The sequence below is a fragment of the Rattus norvegicus genome, chromosome 13 (genome assembly GCF_021556685.1).
Source record: "Rattus norvegicus strain SHRSP/BbbUtx chromosome 13, alternate assembly SHRSP_T2T, whole genome shotgun sequence".
NCBI lineage: Eukaryota > Metazoa > Chordata > Mammalia > Rodentia > Muridae > Rattus > Rattus norvegicus.
In genome coordinates, this window is record NC_141546.1 from 53,735,069 (window position 1) to 53,753,913 (window position 18,845).

At 35.2% G+C, this 18,845-nt stretch overlaps 1 protein-coding gene across 15 annotated transcripts in view; it reads right to left on the bottom strand.

Moving 5' to 3' along the window:
* Nucleotides 1–1,868: 1,868 nt before the first annotated feature.
* Cfhr2 (complement factor H-related 2) overlaps nucleotides 1,869–18,845 on the bottom strand; it is a 65,199-nt gene continuing 48,222 nt past the window's right edge. For 5 of the 15 annotated variants that reach the window (XM_087581677.1, XM_087581674.1, XM_087581669.1 and 2 more), the window contains 6 exons: nucleotides 18,001–18,171; nucleotides 11,196–11,390; nucleotides 10,666–10,836; nucleotides 6,825–7,001; nucleotides 4,852–5,034; nucleotides 1,869–2,767 (listed from right to left, as the gene is read on the bottom strand). In XM_087581677.1, the coding sequence (XP_087437803.1) occupies nucleotides 2,571–2,767; nucleotides 4,852–5,034; nucleotides 6,825–7,001; nucleotides 10,666–10,836; nucleotides 11,196–11,390; nucleotides 18,001–18,171 (1,094 nt within the window). In that variant the 3' untranslated portion in view covers nucleotides 1,869–2,570. 15 annotated transcript variants of the gene reach the window in all.

Below are 18,845 nucleotides of genomic sequence, written 5' to 3' on the forward strand. Positions count from 1 at the left end.
GACAATAAATTATTCAAAGAACTTAAAAAAGTAAGGGGAAGAGCAGGTTCTTCAAGTGGTCTCCTACAGTGCTAGGGTCGAGACTTCAAATTTTCAATCTCTTTCTCTCTCTGTCTGTCTCTGTCTCTGTCTCTGTCTCTGTCTCTCTCTCTTTCTCTTTCTCTCTCTCTCTCCTCCTACCCCTCTCAGTTTTGTTGATACAGTGTTTCTCTGTGGACCTTTGAACTTACTCTTTAGACCAGGTTGGCCTTGAGCTCTGCCTCCCAATTCCTGTGATTAAAGTTGTGTGCCACCAACTTTGGCATAATTTTTTCCAGTTCCATAATTTTGTCTGTACTGAATCAAGAATTGAGACCATTAATATTACAATTACTTATCCCTGATCCCTGATATTTTGTGGCAGTGTTGTTAGTATCCCTCTTCTCTTGATTCACTGTTTTGCAATTGTTTATCCTTCATATATTCTCAGTATAATTAACCTTCTCCATAAGACTAAAGTGTTCCTTCTAGTGTCTTCTGTGAAGGATTTTTAGTGGACTGACATCCCTTACATTTGGTTTAATTGTAAATGTCTTTCTTTCTCTATTGATTTTAATTGAGAATTTTGCCTGGTATATATATCTGGGTTAGCATTTGTGGTGTTTCAGATTTTGAATAATCTACCCATGTCCAGACCTTCAGAGTGTCTATTGAGAAGCCAAGTACTCTTCTAATGTGTCTGATTTTGTCTATGGCTAGGCTTTTAGCCCTGGTGACATTTGAATACTTTATTGTGAACATATAGTGTTTTGATTATCATGTGTTATGGAGATCTGGTGTTGTCTATTTCTCTTTCTATATGATTCTTATACAATGAAAGCATTCTTCTATATGTTTTTCAATATTTTTATGCCTTTTTTGTTATTTCCCCCTCTTTCCTCTATGTATTTCTCTTTTTATAATGTCTAAGTTTCCTTAATATTTTGTGACTGGGTCTTTCTGCCTGGATCTTTTTTTATCCTCTCTCCCTCTCTCTTATTTTTCTCTATTCCTTCCTTCCTTCCTTCCTTCCTTCCTTCCTTCCTTCCTTCCTTCCCATCTTCCTTTAGTTTCTTTATTTTTAAATTTAATGTTTCTACTACTGAGCTACCTATTTTTTAATCTTGTCTTCCAGACCTTAAATTCTATATTTCGCTTCATTCAACATGTTAGATAGGTTTTTTGGTGAGCTTTTATTTGATTTCCTGAGCTTTTTGAGTTTTAATTCAGTTTGACATTTCTTTGGTGTTTTCCCCCCACTTCATTAAATTCAACTTTCATATCTGGAACTTTTCATTATTTCATTCAGCTGTTTATCTGTTGTTCTCACTGTCCTCATTTAGGCATTTATTCACATTCTTTTGATAATTCTTCAGCATATTTACAATGCCTTTTGGAAGCTCTTGTTTTTTTCTTGCAGCTTAATTGCTTTTCTCATGGCATGTGAAAATAGGTCTGATTGCTTCTCAAGAAAGCATATGGCTTTGTTTAATCATGTTTTTGTTTTTGTGTCAGTGTTGTGGCATCTAGAGTTACTGCATTTGGAGTTCTTGTAAATTTTTGGTCTCGCTATGTTGAGATGATAGTTACCCCTTTGGGTTGTTGTTACCTACTCTGGACTCTAGCCATGTGTAGTGGCTTTGGGATCCTTGATTTCTAGCCATGTGTGGTGGCTATGGTGCCCCTGGTACAGAACTGTTCAGTAAGTTTACATAGAGTAAAAACAACAAAAGAAAAATTGAAAAAGGTTAGAAGGAATGGATAAAAGACAAAATCTCTGCCCCATGAGGATAAGTCCCAAGGGGATGGAAGTAGGCTGGGAAGAGAGGCAAAAACTCATAGCCCTACCATTTCTTAAGACATGTCTATTTTGTTTAACATGTATTTTTCTTTCTATTTTTGCAGAGAATATGCTGCTTCTTGCTTGTTCGCAAGTTACACAAAATGTTCATAGGTTTTAGTGCCAATATTGTGATAGTCACTGTAATCATACATGTAATTAAAATTTAAGTCATTGTATAATTGCTTGAAAAAATTAAAATAAAAAGTCACACATCAAGATGTTCTTTCACAAAAATCTTCCTACTTATTAATTACCAACTAAAGCAATACACAGTCTTACTTATATCCATTAGCAATATAAATATGATAATTTTCTTACATATTTGTGAAATTATACAGTTTTGAAGACTCAGAACATGTTTTATGTTCACTGTGAATCAGAGCTTTATTTCATAGGGTATAGCAGAAGCTTTGAAAGATTTGGGAAATTAGTGGATAAAGACAGAGAAGTTAATATCTAATTATTGCAACTGGTTTTTGTGCTAGTATATATCATGTTTTGGTTTAGGAGCTTTGAAAAAAGTGTATTTTCCTTGGTGTCTGCAGTCTCTTAGTTTCCAGATTAATCATCATACATCAATACAAGCTTATACTTATAAATGAAAATGAGTTAAGCAAGAGTTCAAAAGTAAAGCTCTTACTGTATTGATAATAACATGCACCTTAGTGGAACAAAGATGTATATGTAAGTTCTACTAATACTTTAAATGTTATTTTGTGCAAACAGGGTAATTGAGGTGACCATTAATGCATATTGTAATCAACGGTTGAGTTGTTGCCAGATGATGTCCATTTTTACACTTAAATTCTTGCATCTCCCCTGATTGGTAATACAGCCTTTGGTTTTCTTCCGTTCTGAAAGTTATGTTATGCTTCCTCATAATTTCTATTGATATTATACATGGATCTAAAAGCAAAACATACCATCAGATATCATACATGAAACTACAGAGATCCAGTTTTCAAGTAGAGTGAACTTATTATATATTAAAAGAATACTTTGACAAACTTTTTAAAAACAAATAAAGACAGCATATAGAGTTAAGTAAATATAGAGCATTAAATGATATAAAAATAATATATAATGTGATAATCAGATCTTATCATCAATCATTCCTAACATCAGTAACTTGCATTTTAGGATATTTATGATGGTTTACCTTGATTTAGATAGTGGGCAAAGTTATACAATTTGACATATGACTTATGAATGGTACTTAGATCTAATGTTCAATGATATGACAATTATTTAAAATAAAGGAATTAGAAACCAAATCCCAATTGCCTACACAATATTTGTGATATACTCACCAAGAAGTAACTATTAATACATCATAAATTTTATTTTGATATTTTTAAATATTTATCATAAAACAAAACTGGCTAAGTGACAAACATAATTGAAAAGTAGCTCTTCCAATCACTATCTTGGCTTACATCATATAAATACACTACATTGTCTTTAGGCATTGAATATTTTTGGAAATATAGATGATTTCCTTGTCTTAGGTCCTGTCAATTAGCACTGTACAATTAACATATATTTGGATATTAAGTAGGTTAATTTGTTTCCTTTGCATATATAGCAAAAGATGGGTACAGGAATGGTATATACATTTTAAAGCAATCTTTATATAGTTTTTCATTGTAACTGTTCAAAATCATACCTCATTAACAGAGTATGAGCTTCTTTTTCTCTACATAAGCATTTGTTATTTTAAGGGCTTTTCCCATAAAGAATTCTAACTGAATGATAAAGAATCTCATTGTGACTTTGACAGGCAGAACCATGAGAGATAATTAAATTAAGCATTATTTTCCTCACTGACATATGTATTTATTTATTTTTGATAAATGTTTGTTCCTTTTACCCCAGTTTTGTAGACTTACCTTCTAAAATGAATTGAAATATTCTCATGATTCTTTGACATGGAAAACCCCTATGTTACATATGCAAACCTGTGACAATGAATTAACTGACAATAATTTTCCCCAATTTTGAAGTCTGTCTACTAAATATAATGATTATTTTCTTTACTATGCAGAAGCATTTCATTGTGACAAACTCCACTGCTCAGGGTTTTATTTTTTGTGTGTTCTTTGGGATGCCATTCAAATATTCAGAGTCCAAACCTGCATTAGTTCTCCCTTGTAGTTGCAATGTTTTTGTTCTTACATTTATGTCTTTGTTCCACTTTTAGTTGACTTTTTTCTCACAGAATGAAACAGGAACAAAATTGGTCATCTCTGTGTATATCTCAACTTTCCTTGTATTATTTATGGAAGATGCTATGCCTTTTCCCAGTGTGTATTTGAAACTCTATCAAGATCAATTAACTATAAATGTTTAGATAATTTCTCAAATATACATTCCTCTTCTGTGCATCAGTTTTATCTTAGTGTCAGAATGTTCTTGTTACTGTAGCTACTGGTGTACCTTGAAATAAGGTATTACAATACTTCCAGATTTTTTCTATATGTTAAGTTCCTTTTACTCAAATACATTTTATAGTACTTTCATACAGATTTTAGAATTGTTTCTCATATTGTATGAAGTATGTTTCCATATTTTAATGGAGTTTCATAGACTCTGCTAATTGCCTTGGGAAACACAGGCACAGGCATTTTAATATTATTCTTCTAAACCTATAATATAGACTTTTCAATTTTTGTTTTGTGAATTCCTTCATCAATAAGCTTCAGCACTCAGAAGTCATTCAGTTCTTTTGAAGTCATTGGTAGATTAATTTTAATTAGTGTAAGTGAGATTGTTTTATTTTTACATCTCATAAAAATGGAATTAATATACAGAAAAAAAGCTGATTTTGTATACTGACACCCATTTAGATTCTTAACAGATTTAAGTTGTTAAATTTGAGTACCTCTTTGGGATTTACCACATATGGCAATCTATACACTAAAAATGAGTTGAGTTCAGCCTTCAGATTGGAATACTGACTTTCCCGGGATCTATAAGAATATGTTACTTACGTAAACATTTTGGTGGATCAGACCACTCTCCATTTATACATATTATTGTCTTGTTGCCTTGCAGTTGGTATAAAGACTGGCACTGATATTCAACTGATGATGGTGGTATGTATACTGGTAGTGGGAAGGATGTGGTGTCTCCATTGGCAATAGGTGGAGGAGGCCCACAAATCTTTGTTGAATCTAAAAAAGACAACATTTGAAATTTTGAGAGATCAAGTCAAAGGAATGTACACAACGTCAAGACTAATGATTTCAGGCTACGATAATGATTGCTTGAAGCATTTCCTATGATGAAAATCGATAGTTAAAGGGCAAGTTCTTCCTTCCTTATCACCTAAAGCACATACTCAACTGAAGCAAACATGTTTGCTCTGAAGCCTTACAGTGATAGTAGATGTCTTATCAGCTGCTGAACAGATAAATGCCAATGTAGACAGGTAGAGTTTCTTTATTTTTAAGACACTGAAGTATTTATTGTTTTTTTCCACACATGTTTTGATCTTCATTGTCATTTTTTTGTAGAAACATACGTTTATTGACAAGAGGTAAATTAAGCTTCCTGGAGTCCTGATAGGTTCAAGGTGAGTATGGGCACCTATATACTTTGGCTACCAGCTCTCTGGAAGTAGGTGAAACCACCTTAGCTGTCTCAAAGGGCTTCAGACCAATGGAGTCAGTTGGAAGAGATGTTCTCCAACATGTTGAGCCATCTTCAGGCTGTGCAGTGTACTTCAGGTTCCCAGATTTTGTGAGATGTCACCCATACTGCATAGGGTTTGGTGATGCAACTGTCTTTGAGTCATTTTTCCTCCTGTAAATAAACCCTTACCTATATTTCTATAAGTAACTTCAATAAAACTCATGTTTCACCCCATTGGACTTTGGTGGGATTTGTATATTGGTGTGTTCTGCCTCCTATTTGATTTGAGTAGATGTTTGCGTATCATCTCCACAGGAAAAATTTTGTCACACAACAGAATTGTATATAAATAATTTCATATTAATGCTCATCTTATTTATCTAATACTAGAACCGACCCTAAGACCATGACTTAGCTAAGTATTGTCCCAATGAATGAATACTTTCATCCTTGCATTTATTTTAGCATTGTACTGTAGAAAGTCCTGATTTTATAATATTGAATGGCTTATTCTCAGTAAAAGTAATGATCTTCATTTTTTAGTTTGATATTATTATTTGGTGGTTATGTGTTTCTTGTTGTTTGTTTGTGATAAGTTTCCTGTATAACCCTGACTTATCTTGAAATAGAGAACCTTATGCTTCTTTTTCCCAAGTGATAAGATTATAGGTCTGTGCCACTTTGCTTGAAGTTGTGCTGGAAATCAATTTCCTTAGTCTCTCCTATTGTCCTTTCAATTTTTTTCTGCATTGCCAATTGTCTTTCAGCTTCCTCCCTCACATTGTTCAAGTTTTCATGTTCTCATTTTACACTGCAAATTATAATTTTAGAAATGATGACCTAGTTTAAAATATTAAGAGCTTGCATTTATGATACTAAAAACAATTATAGTCAAATAAGATATATATCCCACCTGATGAATGTAATGTTTTAAAAATAGATTATCACACTAGTGAGAAGATTTACACCATGAGAGTTGTTGATTCTGTTGTTGACTCTAAGCCTGGTGACCTGAGTTCAATCCTAAGGACTTGCACGATGAAAAGAGTGAGCTGACTCACACAAGCATCTGACATCTGCATGTCCAACGTGGTTTACATACATCCACAAACACATACATTCATGCAAATACATACAGAATAAATTAATACAGTGAAGTAATACAAACAGATATTATCATCTCTTCTGTCTTTCCAAAATCCCTTTCATAGCATTTTTTCTTAGTTTATAATAAATCTAATAGAAGACTCTAGGATATTTAATATTTTTAAGTTAAAAATAAATATTTAATTTTGCTTTGTGAAAAAATTCTAGAGATAACAGTACTCACCATAACATGAGGGTATGTCAGACCATCCATCATGATGACAAGTTATAGAGCCTTTGGTATGTTTATGTTTGTTCACATATCCAACATGACATTCATAGTTTATTTTGTCATTGAGTTTAAACCAAGTGCTATCATTGTTAGTTCCAGCATTCTCAAATATAGGCACATCACACGATTCTAATGCATAATAAAATTGAAGATTTCATTTCTAAAGTGTCAGAGGATAAGCTGAATAGTTTCCATTACAAGAAAAAAGCTTTATAGGTTAATGTATTCTAACAAATTAGATACTGTATAAAAGCCTTCTAGGAAGTACAACTGAACCATTTATTAAAATGAAAAAGGATTCTATATAGCATTTATCTCTTCACTAAAGCTTTCAAATTTAAAAATATTTCACAGCTCAAATTTACTCATATTTATGACATGATACAAATAAATAGATAAGTGGAAATGTTCATTATATTTTTAGGAAAGTGTCATAGCATTTTTGTGACCTAAATTCCTATATATAGTAGTTAACATGAAATATAGAATTCAGAAAAGTAGATTAGCTTAATATCAAAATACATTTATTGTGGTATATCAAAGGTATTTTTTACCAATAAGTAAATCCAATGTAGACTTATTAAGTATAATTTAATATAAGTGAATATTACATTGGAATAATTTTAATATCTTTTGTTTAACAATTCTGTAAAACCACGATGAGTGAAAAATAAAAATTAAAAAGTAATGAATTCTTTAAAGAGCCTTTTTTAAAGTTACGTTAAATAGTTCTTGAAAAATATCACTGGTTAAATTTCTTTCTTTCTTTCTTTCTTTCTTTCTTTCTTTCTTTCTTTTTTTTTACTGGTTAGATTTCTAATAAGCAAGATAAGAATTTAGAAATAATAATATAGACAAGATACTAATAGATGCTCACATGATGAAAAGAGTGAGTTGACTTTCAAAAGCATCTGATATCTGTGTGTTCAAATGTGCTGAACATATACCCGTAAACACATACATGCATGCAAATGTACACAGGGTCAATAATTTATATAATGAAATAATAGAACCAAATATTATCCATTTTGGCCACACTCAGCATCTGGAACCAGCATAGTTATTGGGAACAGCTTCAGATCAATGGAGTCAGTTGGAAGAGACATTCTCTAACATGTTGAGCCATCTTCAGGCTATGTAGTGTACCATCTGGTTGTCTCTGGTGTTATCTGGTCTTGTTGTCTCTGACAGTGACTTGAGCCTCCTGTAAACCTGTGTGTCAGTACTCCTGGAGATGGGCTTTCTCCCAGGGGGATATTGGTACAGAGAGCTGTGTCACAGGGTCAGTTTCTGGTGCAGACAGAAGCTCCTGTCCCAGACTGCTCCTCGGTTCCTGTGTCCAGAGGGCTCCAGGCAGATACCTCTTGGGCCAGGAATGTGAGCAGATGTGGTGGTCTCACTTGTGCTCTCAGGTGTGTCAGCATTCCTGGAGACCAGCGGGACATATTCATCTTTCAATGCTACTGACTTGAACACTAACTATTTATGAACTGATTCTTGAATAAAAATGACTTTTCAAAGATGAATCCTTGGAAAGTGAGCATATAACTCTCAATTTAAAAATATTTTTATTGATTCTTTGTGTGTTTCACATCATGTACCCCAATCCCACTCATCTCTCTGTCCCTTAATATCCACTGGTTGCCCTTACAATCCATCCACCCCCCAAAAGCCCAAACAAACAAACAAACAAACAAAAAAAGACAAACAAGCAAAGCATGAAAACATCTTGTCATGGAAGCTGTGGTGTCACAACGTTTCCTAGACTATACACTTTTGTCCACACATATTTATTTGCAAATGTTCATTGCAGCGAGTCATTGGTCTGAATTGAGGCCTCTAGCTTCTTCTACATCATCAATACTGGATCCTCACCAGGAATCCTCTTGGATATCCTGTTGTTGCCCTGTGTGTCATGGAGATCCTGCAGCTTTGGATCTTCAGAATCAGCCCTTTCAGCCACCCCAGCAGTTTATAGATGAGGTAGATATTGGGATGGGCCAGCTCAAAGTTTTGAATATGGACATGGGAGGTTGCTGAGTTGGTCAGACTGCCAGATCTCCTGTACTACCAGGGCAAACTCTCTAGCACTCTCCTGTCTTCCTAGCTCACTGAGTACTGTACCTGGTAAGGTGCAGGGTCAACACACTCTTGCTCTCAGGTCCTCAGGGCTGGTTCACCCACATCCATACCACCAGATTCAGCTCTACTGCGCTGCTCAGTGGAGGTGCAGTTTGCTTACCCAAGCACTGTCGCTGGTGGGAGGCAAAGCCAGTCCTCCCACTCTAGTGATCACAGGGCCAGATTTCCTGACTGCTGTAGGTTAGGTGGTAATGGCTGAGGAGTGGAGGAGGACAACACATTCACACACAGTCCATCTCACAGTAGTCAAGTGATGGGACCAGCTCTGTGCAATCCCAAGCCTTTAAAGTGGTCCTATGTGGCAGACTAGACCAGAGACATCTGTAGGCACAATAGTATTGTGCACTATGTAAAGATTATCCTCGTATTATTCAGATGCTGATCATTGTGCCCCTATATCTGGATGTAATCCTTTTCTGAGAATCTCCTGTTTGAATATGTGTAAACATTGCTCCAGAACTATTCTCTAATTGCTCAATAAAGAAGCTGCTCGGCCTGTGACTAAGCCGAGTAAACAATAGGGCTGGACTTCTTCCCAGCCAAGGTAGCGGGTAAGAGAGAGAGGAAGTGAGGATTAGCCCCTGGGAGTGCCCAGGATGAGAATACACTTGGAGTAGAGAGAGCCAGATAGTACTAAAATGCAAGTATCACAAGGATTTTGGCAGGAGGGTAGCCAGATCAGTTTGGAGGATGAAATATAGTAATACTTCTCAGTTGCTGTGTCCTTAAATCTTGTTAAATAATCTTAATTATTTGGAAGCTAGAGAAAAACAAAACCACTCTTTAAAAAACCCACTAACAAATGTCCACATGATCTTTAGTAGTAATATTAGCCACAGACATCAACACAGACCCCTGCAAGGCCATCAACCCAGACATGTCCCTCAGTGGCAGCATGGGCTGAGATTTCACCATCGCCTCAGGTGGTAGGGCTGTCTACTTAAAACAGGCTGTTTTCTCCACTCTCGCTTCTCAAATTCTACCTTCTCCCCTAATGCTCAAACTGTGATTTTCTTTTTCTCCCTTCTGTCTACTTCCATAGTGGTTCCTGCTGTGGGCAGGACACAGGGCATGGGGGTTGTTTGGTGTCCTCTGCTTACCTGTCATTTGTTTTACGATGCTGTTGAGTTACTTGGCATAAAAAGCTAATGAACTGTACATAGACAGGACTATTAAAAATGAAAAGATATGTAAATATGAAAAGGAATACGCTCACATAAATCAGCTCAATGAACAAAGACCCTCAAAAGAATATGTAAAATTATGAATATGAGCAAAACAAGCATAAATAAGACTACAAAATTAAATTCGGTACATACTTAACAAATAACTAATATTAATCATATAAAAATAAATTCTTGAATATATCAATGATACATGTTGCAATTATCATATTTGTTTAATTCTACACTGTATTTTTAAAGTTGTTTTGAGTCAAATGACAGTTATTTCAAAGATAATACTACTATAAATTAATGAAAAGTTTACCCAATGTTTTGTTGTATTATAGCTACTAGGTATGCTTACTCTGTTATATACTTATTAACAACCCTTCACTTAAGAACACTCAAAACAATACAGCATTTTGCCCTATTTAATATATAAGATGGGAAGTTATGAGCATGTTGTGATCTCTGAACAGGGTACTTACTAATGCATTTGGCAGGAGGGGACCAGCCATTCTCTGTACATGTAATCGTGTCTTGACCATTTGGAAGACTATAGCCATTGTAACACTGGACTTTTACAGCCTGTTCCTCTACATATTTTCTTTGCCAGTATGAAGATTCCCCATTCTCCACATAATGGAAAACACATTGTTCTAAAAACCATAAAAATGATAAATAAAAAATAAAAACTTCCATTTGTTTGAAAATTAACTAAGTTAAATTTGGTTAACTTTAAATGAACATACGTGACATCCAAAAGTAAAGTTAGTAGCAGATGTTTAATAGTAGCCTTTATCTTTATTTTTTATAAATAAAATATGCAATGCTAAAGGTACTCCCTATTATTTATGTGAAGAATTGCTCTCAAAGGACACAAGCTAGTCTTTTTGCTCATGAATTCTTCTGTTGGTCTTATTTTTATTATGAGAAACTTAACTGTAATTATATATGTGGTCTATTCTTTTCACTCTAAAAGGATTAACCATAATTTAATATAAAGACATTGACTTACTGAGGCACGGGACTTCAGGCTCCCACCCTTTTTCTGTGCAACGAAGGTAGTCCCAGTATGACAGAGAAGGTGTCAAAAACCCATTGTCACAGTAATAGCTGTACTCATTTCCTATAGGTACTGGGAAGTAGGGTCTTCGTCTCCTCTCATGATATAGACCTCCATTTTTAATCTGTGGAAACTCACAAGGTTTCACTTGCCATAAAAATAAAACAAACAGAAAAGCACTCATATCAGAGACAAAACACTTAATCAGTAAATTATTTAAAATTAATTAGAATTACTACATGAGAAGGGAGCGGGCATGCAGGATAAGGAAACGAATAGAATTCCGAAAGGTAGATGAGGTATATGAGGATGTATTTCTTATAGAAGTCATGTTGTATCTTACAACTCACTAGAGAAGCAGATATATTTCTTGATATATAATATAATAAATGCTCACTTGCAATTTGATGTGGAGCTGAAATCTAATGTGATTATATCATATTGAACTATACTTATACATTCATATTGATGTGCTGCATTGTTCATTGTATAAATAAATTATATAAACATTTTATTTAATTTTTCCCCTTCATGTTTTAATAAAATTGTACTTTAAATATTAGAGTAGCATTTCTTTTTCATGAAGAATGACTTTGCTTCAGAGAACCTCACAAAATATATTAAAAGAATCCAAACAAATATCAAAAGGAACACTGAAACTTCTTACAGCATCCTTATTCATTTCATTTTTTGTTTTATAAAAGAAAGATGGTTTTCAAGAATTTTTTTGTTCATCCCTTGTGTTTATTCATTTATCCATTCTACAAATATTTGAGACATTCTTAACTTTGCTTAGTGTCATTCTGTCTAAAGAGCTGATATTGAGTTTCCTTTAAACTCAGTCTGAGCTGGAAATATCTGGGAAAAACTAGAAATTGTAAATGAGTCTCAGAGCAGGCAGGGTGCCAAGTAAGGGAAAGTTAGAGAAGATGTCATTAAAGGGTTCCTGAAGCTTGATTTTTTAGGGATTATTGCTATGAGGAATGGAGATTAGATTCCATCCCAAGTTAGAAGTTTTAATCAAGGATGCAACATGGGTAGACTGACTGAGTAACTTACTTACTATTAATTTTTGTCAGGATATCAGTATGTAGTCCAGGCTAGCATCAAACTCACAAACTTCCTGTCTCAGTGTCTGAACTGCTGGAATTACAAGGTTGTGCTTTTATGCCAAGTGACTGTATCTGTCTGTCTCTGTCTCTCTGTCTGTCTCTATCTCTGTCTGTCTCTGTTTCTCTGTCTCTGTGTCTCTCGGTCTCACTGTCTCTGTCTTTGTCTGGGTCTGTCTCCTTTCTCTGTCTCTGTCTCTGTCTCTGTCTCTGTCTCTCTCTCTCTCTCTCTCTCTGTGTGTGTGTGTGTGTGTGTGTGTGTGTGTGTGTGTGTGTGTTCAATGCTTTGAGGTATGTGTGCTTCTATGGAACTGTCAGGTTCCATACGCTCTTCAATATACTAGACAGTTCCATCTATGCTCACAACATGCCTCTTGCCATCCTGTCAGTCACAAACATCTGACCTTTAACACCTAGCAACCATAAATCTGATCTCTATCACCATGTTGTGTCACTATAAAAATGTCATATGCATAGATATGTCTCAGTCAGTAAATTGTATGCTATGCAAGCAGGAGAAACTGTGAATTACCAGCAGAATACTACCTCTACCATCACCATGACTACAGAAATTTAAAAAAAAGGAAAGCTTGGAAAAGCAGTATATGTCTATAGTGCCAGCATTAGACAGGGATGGGAGAGTCACATAGGTCCCTGAAGTTACTCTCCTGGCAGTCTAGCTGAATTGGTCAACCTCAATCATGTGTCTAACAAAGAAACAAACAAAACCATGAAGAGTGATATGGTAAGTAATGTAAAAATCAACCTGTGGCATGCAAACTTGCTCACAATGACCTGTGCACACTGATACCAACACCTGTACATACCTATAGCACAGGCATCTATGTGCAGACACAGATAGTTTTGGATTGGTAGTTACATGCTCTAAGACTTTGTCAAAGTTTGTGAGACACTGTCAAACTATTTCCTCAGAGCAGCTGTGGTGGTTTCCAGTCAGATAGCAGTGCCTGAGTGTTCCTTGTCAGCAACTGGTAAGGACCTACTAATTACTTTGCTCATTTTAATAGCTCAGAACTCTCTCATCATGATTTGAATTCCTACAATTTGCTAGGTATGTTGTATATCTTTTTTTGTTTTTCGTTTTTCCCACCTTTATTAAATTGGGTATTTCTCATTTACATTTCAAATGTTATTCCCTTTCCCGGTTTCCAGACCAACATCCCCTAAACCTTCACCCTCCTCTTCTATATGGATGTTCCTCTCCCAAACTTCCTCCCATTATCGTTCTCCTCCCAGCCTTGGCAGGACCAAGGGCTTCCCCTACCACTGGTGCTATTACTAGGCTATTCATTGCTACCTATGAGGTTGGAGCCCAGGGTCAGTCCATGTATAGTCTTTGGGTAGTGGCTTAGACCCTGGAAGGTCTGGTTGGTTGGCATTGTTGTTCATATGGGGTCTCAAGCCCCTTCAAGCTTTCAGTCCTTTCTCTGATTCCTTCAATGGGGGTCCCGTTCTCAGTTCAGTGGTTTGCTGCTGGCATTTGCCTATGTATTTGCCATATTCTGGCTCTGTCTCTTAGGAGAGATCTACATCCGGTTGCTGTCAGCCTGCACTTCTTTGCTTCATCCATCTTACCTAGTTTGGTGGCTGTATATGTATGAGCCACATGTGGGGCAGGCTCTGAATGGCCGTTCCTTCAGACTCTGTTCTAAATTTTGCCTCCCTATTCCCTCTCAAGGGTATTCTTGTCCCCCTTTTAAAGAAGGAATGAAGCATTCGCATTTTGGTCATCCTTCTTGAGTTTCATGTGCTCTGTGCATCTGGGGTAATTCGAGCATTTGGGCTAATATCCACTTATCAATGAGTGCATACCACATGTGTTTTTCTGTGATTGGGTTACCTCACTCAGGATGATATTTTCCAGTTCCATCTATTTGCCTATGAATTTCATAAAGTCATTGTTTTTAGTAGTTGAGTAGTATTCCATTGTGTAGATATACCACATTTTCTGTATCCATTCCTCTGTTGAAGGGCATCTGGGTTCTTTCCAGCTTTTGGCTATTATAAATAAGGCTGCTATGAACGTAGTGGAGCATGTGTCTTTGTTATATGTTGGGGCATCTTTTGGGTATATGCCCAAGAGAGATATAGCTAGGTCTTCAGGTAGTACAAAGTCCAATTTTCTGGGGAACCTCCAGACTGATTTCCAGAATGGTTGTACCAGTCTGCAATCCCACCCTCAATGGAGGAATATTCCTCTTTCTCCACATCCTCTCCAGCATCTGCTGTCGCTGGAATTTTTGATCTTAGACATTCTGAGTGGTGTGAGGTGGAATCTCAGGGTTGTTTTGATTTGCATTTCCCTTATGACTAAAGATGTTGAACATTTCTTTAGGTGCTTCCCAGCCATTCAGCATTCCTCAGCTGTGAATTCTTTGTTTGGCTCTGAACCCCATTTTTTAATAGGATTATCTGTCTCCCTGCGGTCTAACTTTTTGAGTTCTTTGTATATTTTGGATATAAGCCCTCTATCAGTTGTAGCATTGGTAAAGATCTTTTCCCAATCTGCTGGTTGCCGTTTTGTCCTAACAACAGTGTCCTTTGTCTTACAGAAGCTCTGTAGTTAGTTTTATGAGATCCCATTAGTAGATTCTTGATCTTAGAGCATAAGCCATTGGTGTTTTGTTCAGGAAATTTTCTCCAGTGGCCATATGTTCGAGATTCTTTCCCACTTTTTCTTCTATTAGTTTGAGTGTATCTGGTTTGATATGAAGGTTCAAGAATTTTTTTTTTGTACATTCATTACCTTCTTTATAAATTTAAATTCTTTTTATCCTAAGTTTTATTCTTTAGCAAATTTGATAGTTAATACTTTTCATAGAACATCAATAACAAATTAGTTCACTAAGATTTCTTTCTGTGGGCATCAAATGAGACAATTTAAAGTAGGAATACCATACTAACACAGTCCTCCATCTCTTAGCTGATATCCCATCTCTTGTGGGCATAGGCGACTCTGTCTTTGTCTATTTCATTTGCAATTCCTCAAAATTGACTTAATATTCCTGATCAGCAAATTAGCATTGGTGGTTAGTACTTAGAGCAGCCACACTTCACATCTTACACCTTTCTAGATGTAGGTCATGGTTCTTCCAATAGTCATAGTCTGTCCATCACTTCTTGACTAAAGCTACTCACAACACGGTTTAACATATTTACTAATTTTAAAAACTATTTTAAATAATTACTGAAATAGTTCATTTTTTTAACCTAACCCAGAATCCTTTAGTTTTTGTTGGCAAATTTCATCCATCTACAAATTCAACATGGCATCAAAAAAATCAGTTTTTGGAATCTCTCCTAATGCAGATTCATGATCATCATTCTCTGTACCGTTGCACTTGTAAATTTATGCCACATTTTCAACCCAACAGTAACCATTTGATGAATGAATGAGTAAGTGAACAGGCCTGAGAAGAGAACACTACACATTTTAAGAAGAAACATTCTGTAGTGAACTTACAGAGAAATTAGTTGTCTTTATTTTATCCAGGAAAACATCAGAAATTCCACTGTGCTATAACTCAAATTCAGATACATTCAGGCCACAGTAAGTTCTGATATATTTGGACAGATATGCTTTGAGGAACCAATCATAATACAATTTAAGGCACATTTTACTACAGTGATTCCACATCTGTAATTGTTAACATACTCAAAAGTCCATGGCAGGGGTGTCATAGGTCTAGGCAGGAGTGTCTGTCTATATTCTGTTAGTAAGATGAATTGACATAACATTGAGAAATCTAAACATATATGGTTGTATTTATAGACAATCAGCAACCACAACATTACCCAGAGAAGATTATCTATTCTACTGAACTATAATGATTCTATGATTCTACTAAAGAAGATGCTGAAAATAATGAGAGTGTGGGCTCAGTATTAAACATGATATTTACAGCATACCCTTCAGTGTTTAATAATATGGATGAAGACCACAAAGGTTAAACTAAATACATCACACATCAAAGCTCAAACATATGAATTAGCAAAAGGAAGGGCAAGGATGAAATATGAATCATACAGTTGCAGATATGAATATCCAGAATACATTATATACATGTTAGAAATTGTCAATTAATTAAATGTAAGAAAATTCATTTTATAATATTAATTGTAATAAAAACATTAAACTGTTTCTTTACACTTCTCATATGCATTAATAGTATTTCTTACTGGAAATATCTTCTTCAATTTTTATTATGGTCTGGACCTCAAAATCTCATGACAATTAGAGCTTAGGTGCACATTGCTTGTGTTTTGTGAGAGGGAATAATGACTAGCCTGGTTAAAATAGTTAAGTCACTGGGGCTTCCCCTTTGAAGGGTTATTGGGATGTTGGCTATTCCTTTTTAGATAATGTTTCCTGGTGGACAGGAAGCAATGAGGTTTGATTTTGAACTCACTCTATGACATGACAATCTGTCTAGTTACATGTTTAAAATGATAGGACAAGTTTAAAATAAATTTGAGTTATCAAAAATGAATAAATCTTTCTTTGTTATAAGTTATTTACTTCAGGAATATTGACACAGACAGAAAGATGACTAAGATGAAATCGTCAACCATTCATTTGTAATCAGTTTCCTTCCTTCCCTCCTTCCTCCCTCCCTCCCTCCCTCCCTCCCTCCCTCCCTCCCTCCCTTCCTTCCTTCCTTCCTCCCTTCCTTCCTTTCTGTTTCTTTCTTTCTTTTCTTGGGGGCAGGATATAAGGGTTGTGATATCCACTTACCACAGAGTACTATATAGAAAGAAATAATAGGTGCAGATAGATCAAAACCTGGAAAAGAAGTATTCCAGAAATAGAATGCTCTTGACCCAAAAAAACAGTTCAGTGTACATGTGTGTTCCATTGACACCTTTCAAAGCAACTCTCTCCAGAGATAGGAGGATAATTTTCTTCTTCATGTGCATATTGAACTCAGGATATAAGGATTAGCTATGGTAAAAAGCCTGGTCTGTCAGAGTTTTTCATGGATGGATTCTAGACTCCTTTTGTTTCTCTGATCAATAACTGTAGGGCAAGTTAGCTGTTTCCAACCAATCAATGCAGAGGTTTATTTGATAAGGAACAAGGCCTCTTTCCAAATCCTAGTGAGTGTGGCATGTTGGCCTAGCAAAGTCTCCTGATGACTGACAGCCAAGACAATCTCTGACAGCACCACACTGATGCAGAGCCAGGAGCCAAATCATCTTTAAATCTGGCTGACAGAAATAGGGGGACAATAAAGTTTCATTATTAAGCAAATAATTTTAAAGGCTATTTGCTAGAATGCAAATGAATAAGTAGAATTAATTTTTATAAGATAATATTCTTACCCAATAATTTCGTAAAAATTTTTGAAATTTAAATTAAAAGTATACATATGCACATATATGAAAATTAGAGAAGTAAATTATGAATTATTTGCCTTCTAAGATGTGTTTTTAATATTATTTCATATCTTAAATTCAATATTAGTTAAAATATAATATCACATCAAATAATAGTTTGAACAGAAGACTGTTTCTAATAGTTGTAAACAAATAAAAATTCAAATATTGCTGGTAAAGTATCTCTATTTGTGCATGTTTAAAAGAGTAATGTCAGTACTATGGGGAGTAAATATGTGAATAAAACTTACTACATTTTGGAGCAGGGATCCATCCAGTACTTGTACACTTTGCTACAGTTTCCTGGGTTGCAGAGTAGAAACCGTCTTTACATTCAAATTTTATTTCATCTTGAGCTGTGTAGGTAACCCTTTGAGGTGAGTAGATACCATTTGGAATATCAGGAGGTTTGCATGCCATTCCTGAAAGTAAGCATTAAAAAATAACGAGAAGCATTAACTTCTTTACAAATATATATATTTGAAAGCTGTAAAACTGACATTTAATAAGCACATCTCCCTATGCTTGACATAGCATTCTGGCTTCCTTTCTTGCCTCCTGATGTATTTGTGCCTTTCTGATATAAACTTTTGCCTACTGAAGCCATCACTTATGGCTTCATGATTTATGATTCATATAACTGGCAATGCAATGACATCATCACATAATTCTTCAATGATTATTTTCATTTCCTAATCATTGACATTGTTGTTCTCAACAAACATTGGGCATATGTACTAATATTCATTTCAAATAGATGTGAAGGTTTCACACCCATTATTTTTGAAGTAAACATTTCCTTTGAGTTAGTTGGGAAAATACTAAGCAAGTTACATCTTTAAACTTACAGGAAAATGTGTGATTTTTCACGTTTGAAATAAAAAAGGCCCCACACATATCATAGATAAATCAGCTGATTCACAAATTACTTTCTATACTTAAAATAACTGCATAAAAGGCAGAGGCTGTGATGGACAGGAAAACAAATGGAATTCGTACATCTGAATGAAGTGTGTAGGAAGTCTTCTTCAACAGCTCACCAGAGAAGTGGATCAGGGATATTATTGCTTAATTAAAAATGGTTTGGAACTGAAAT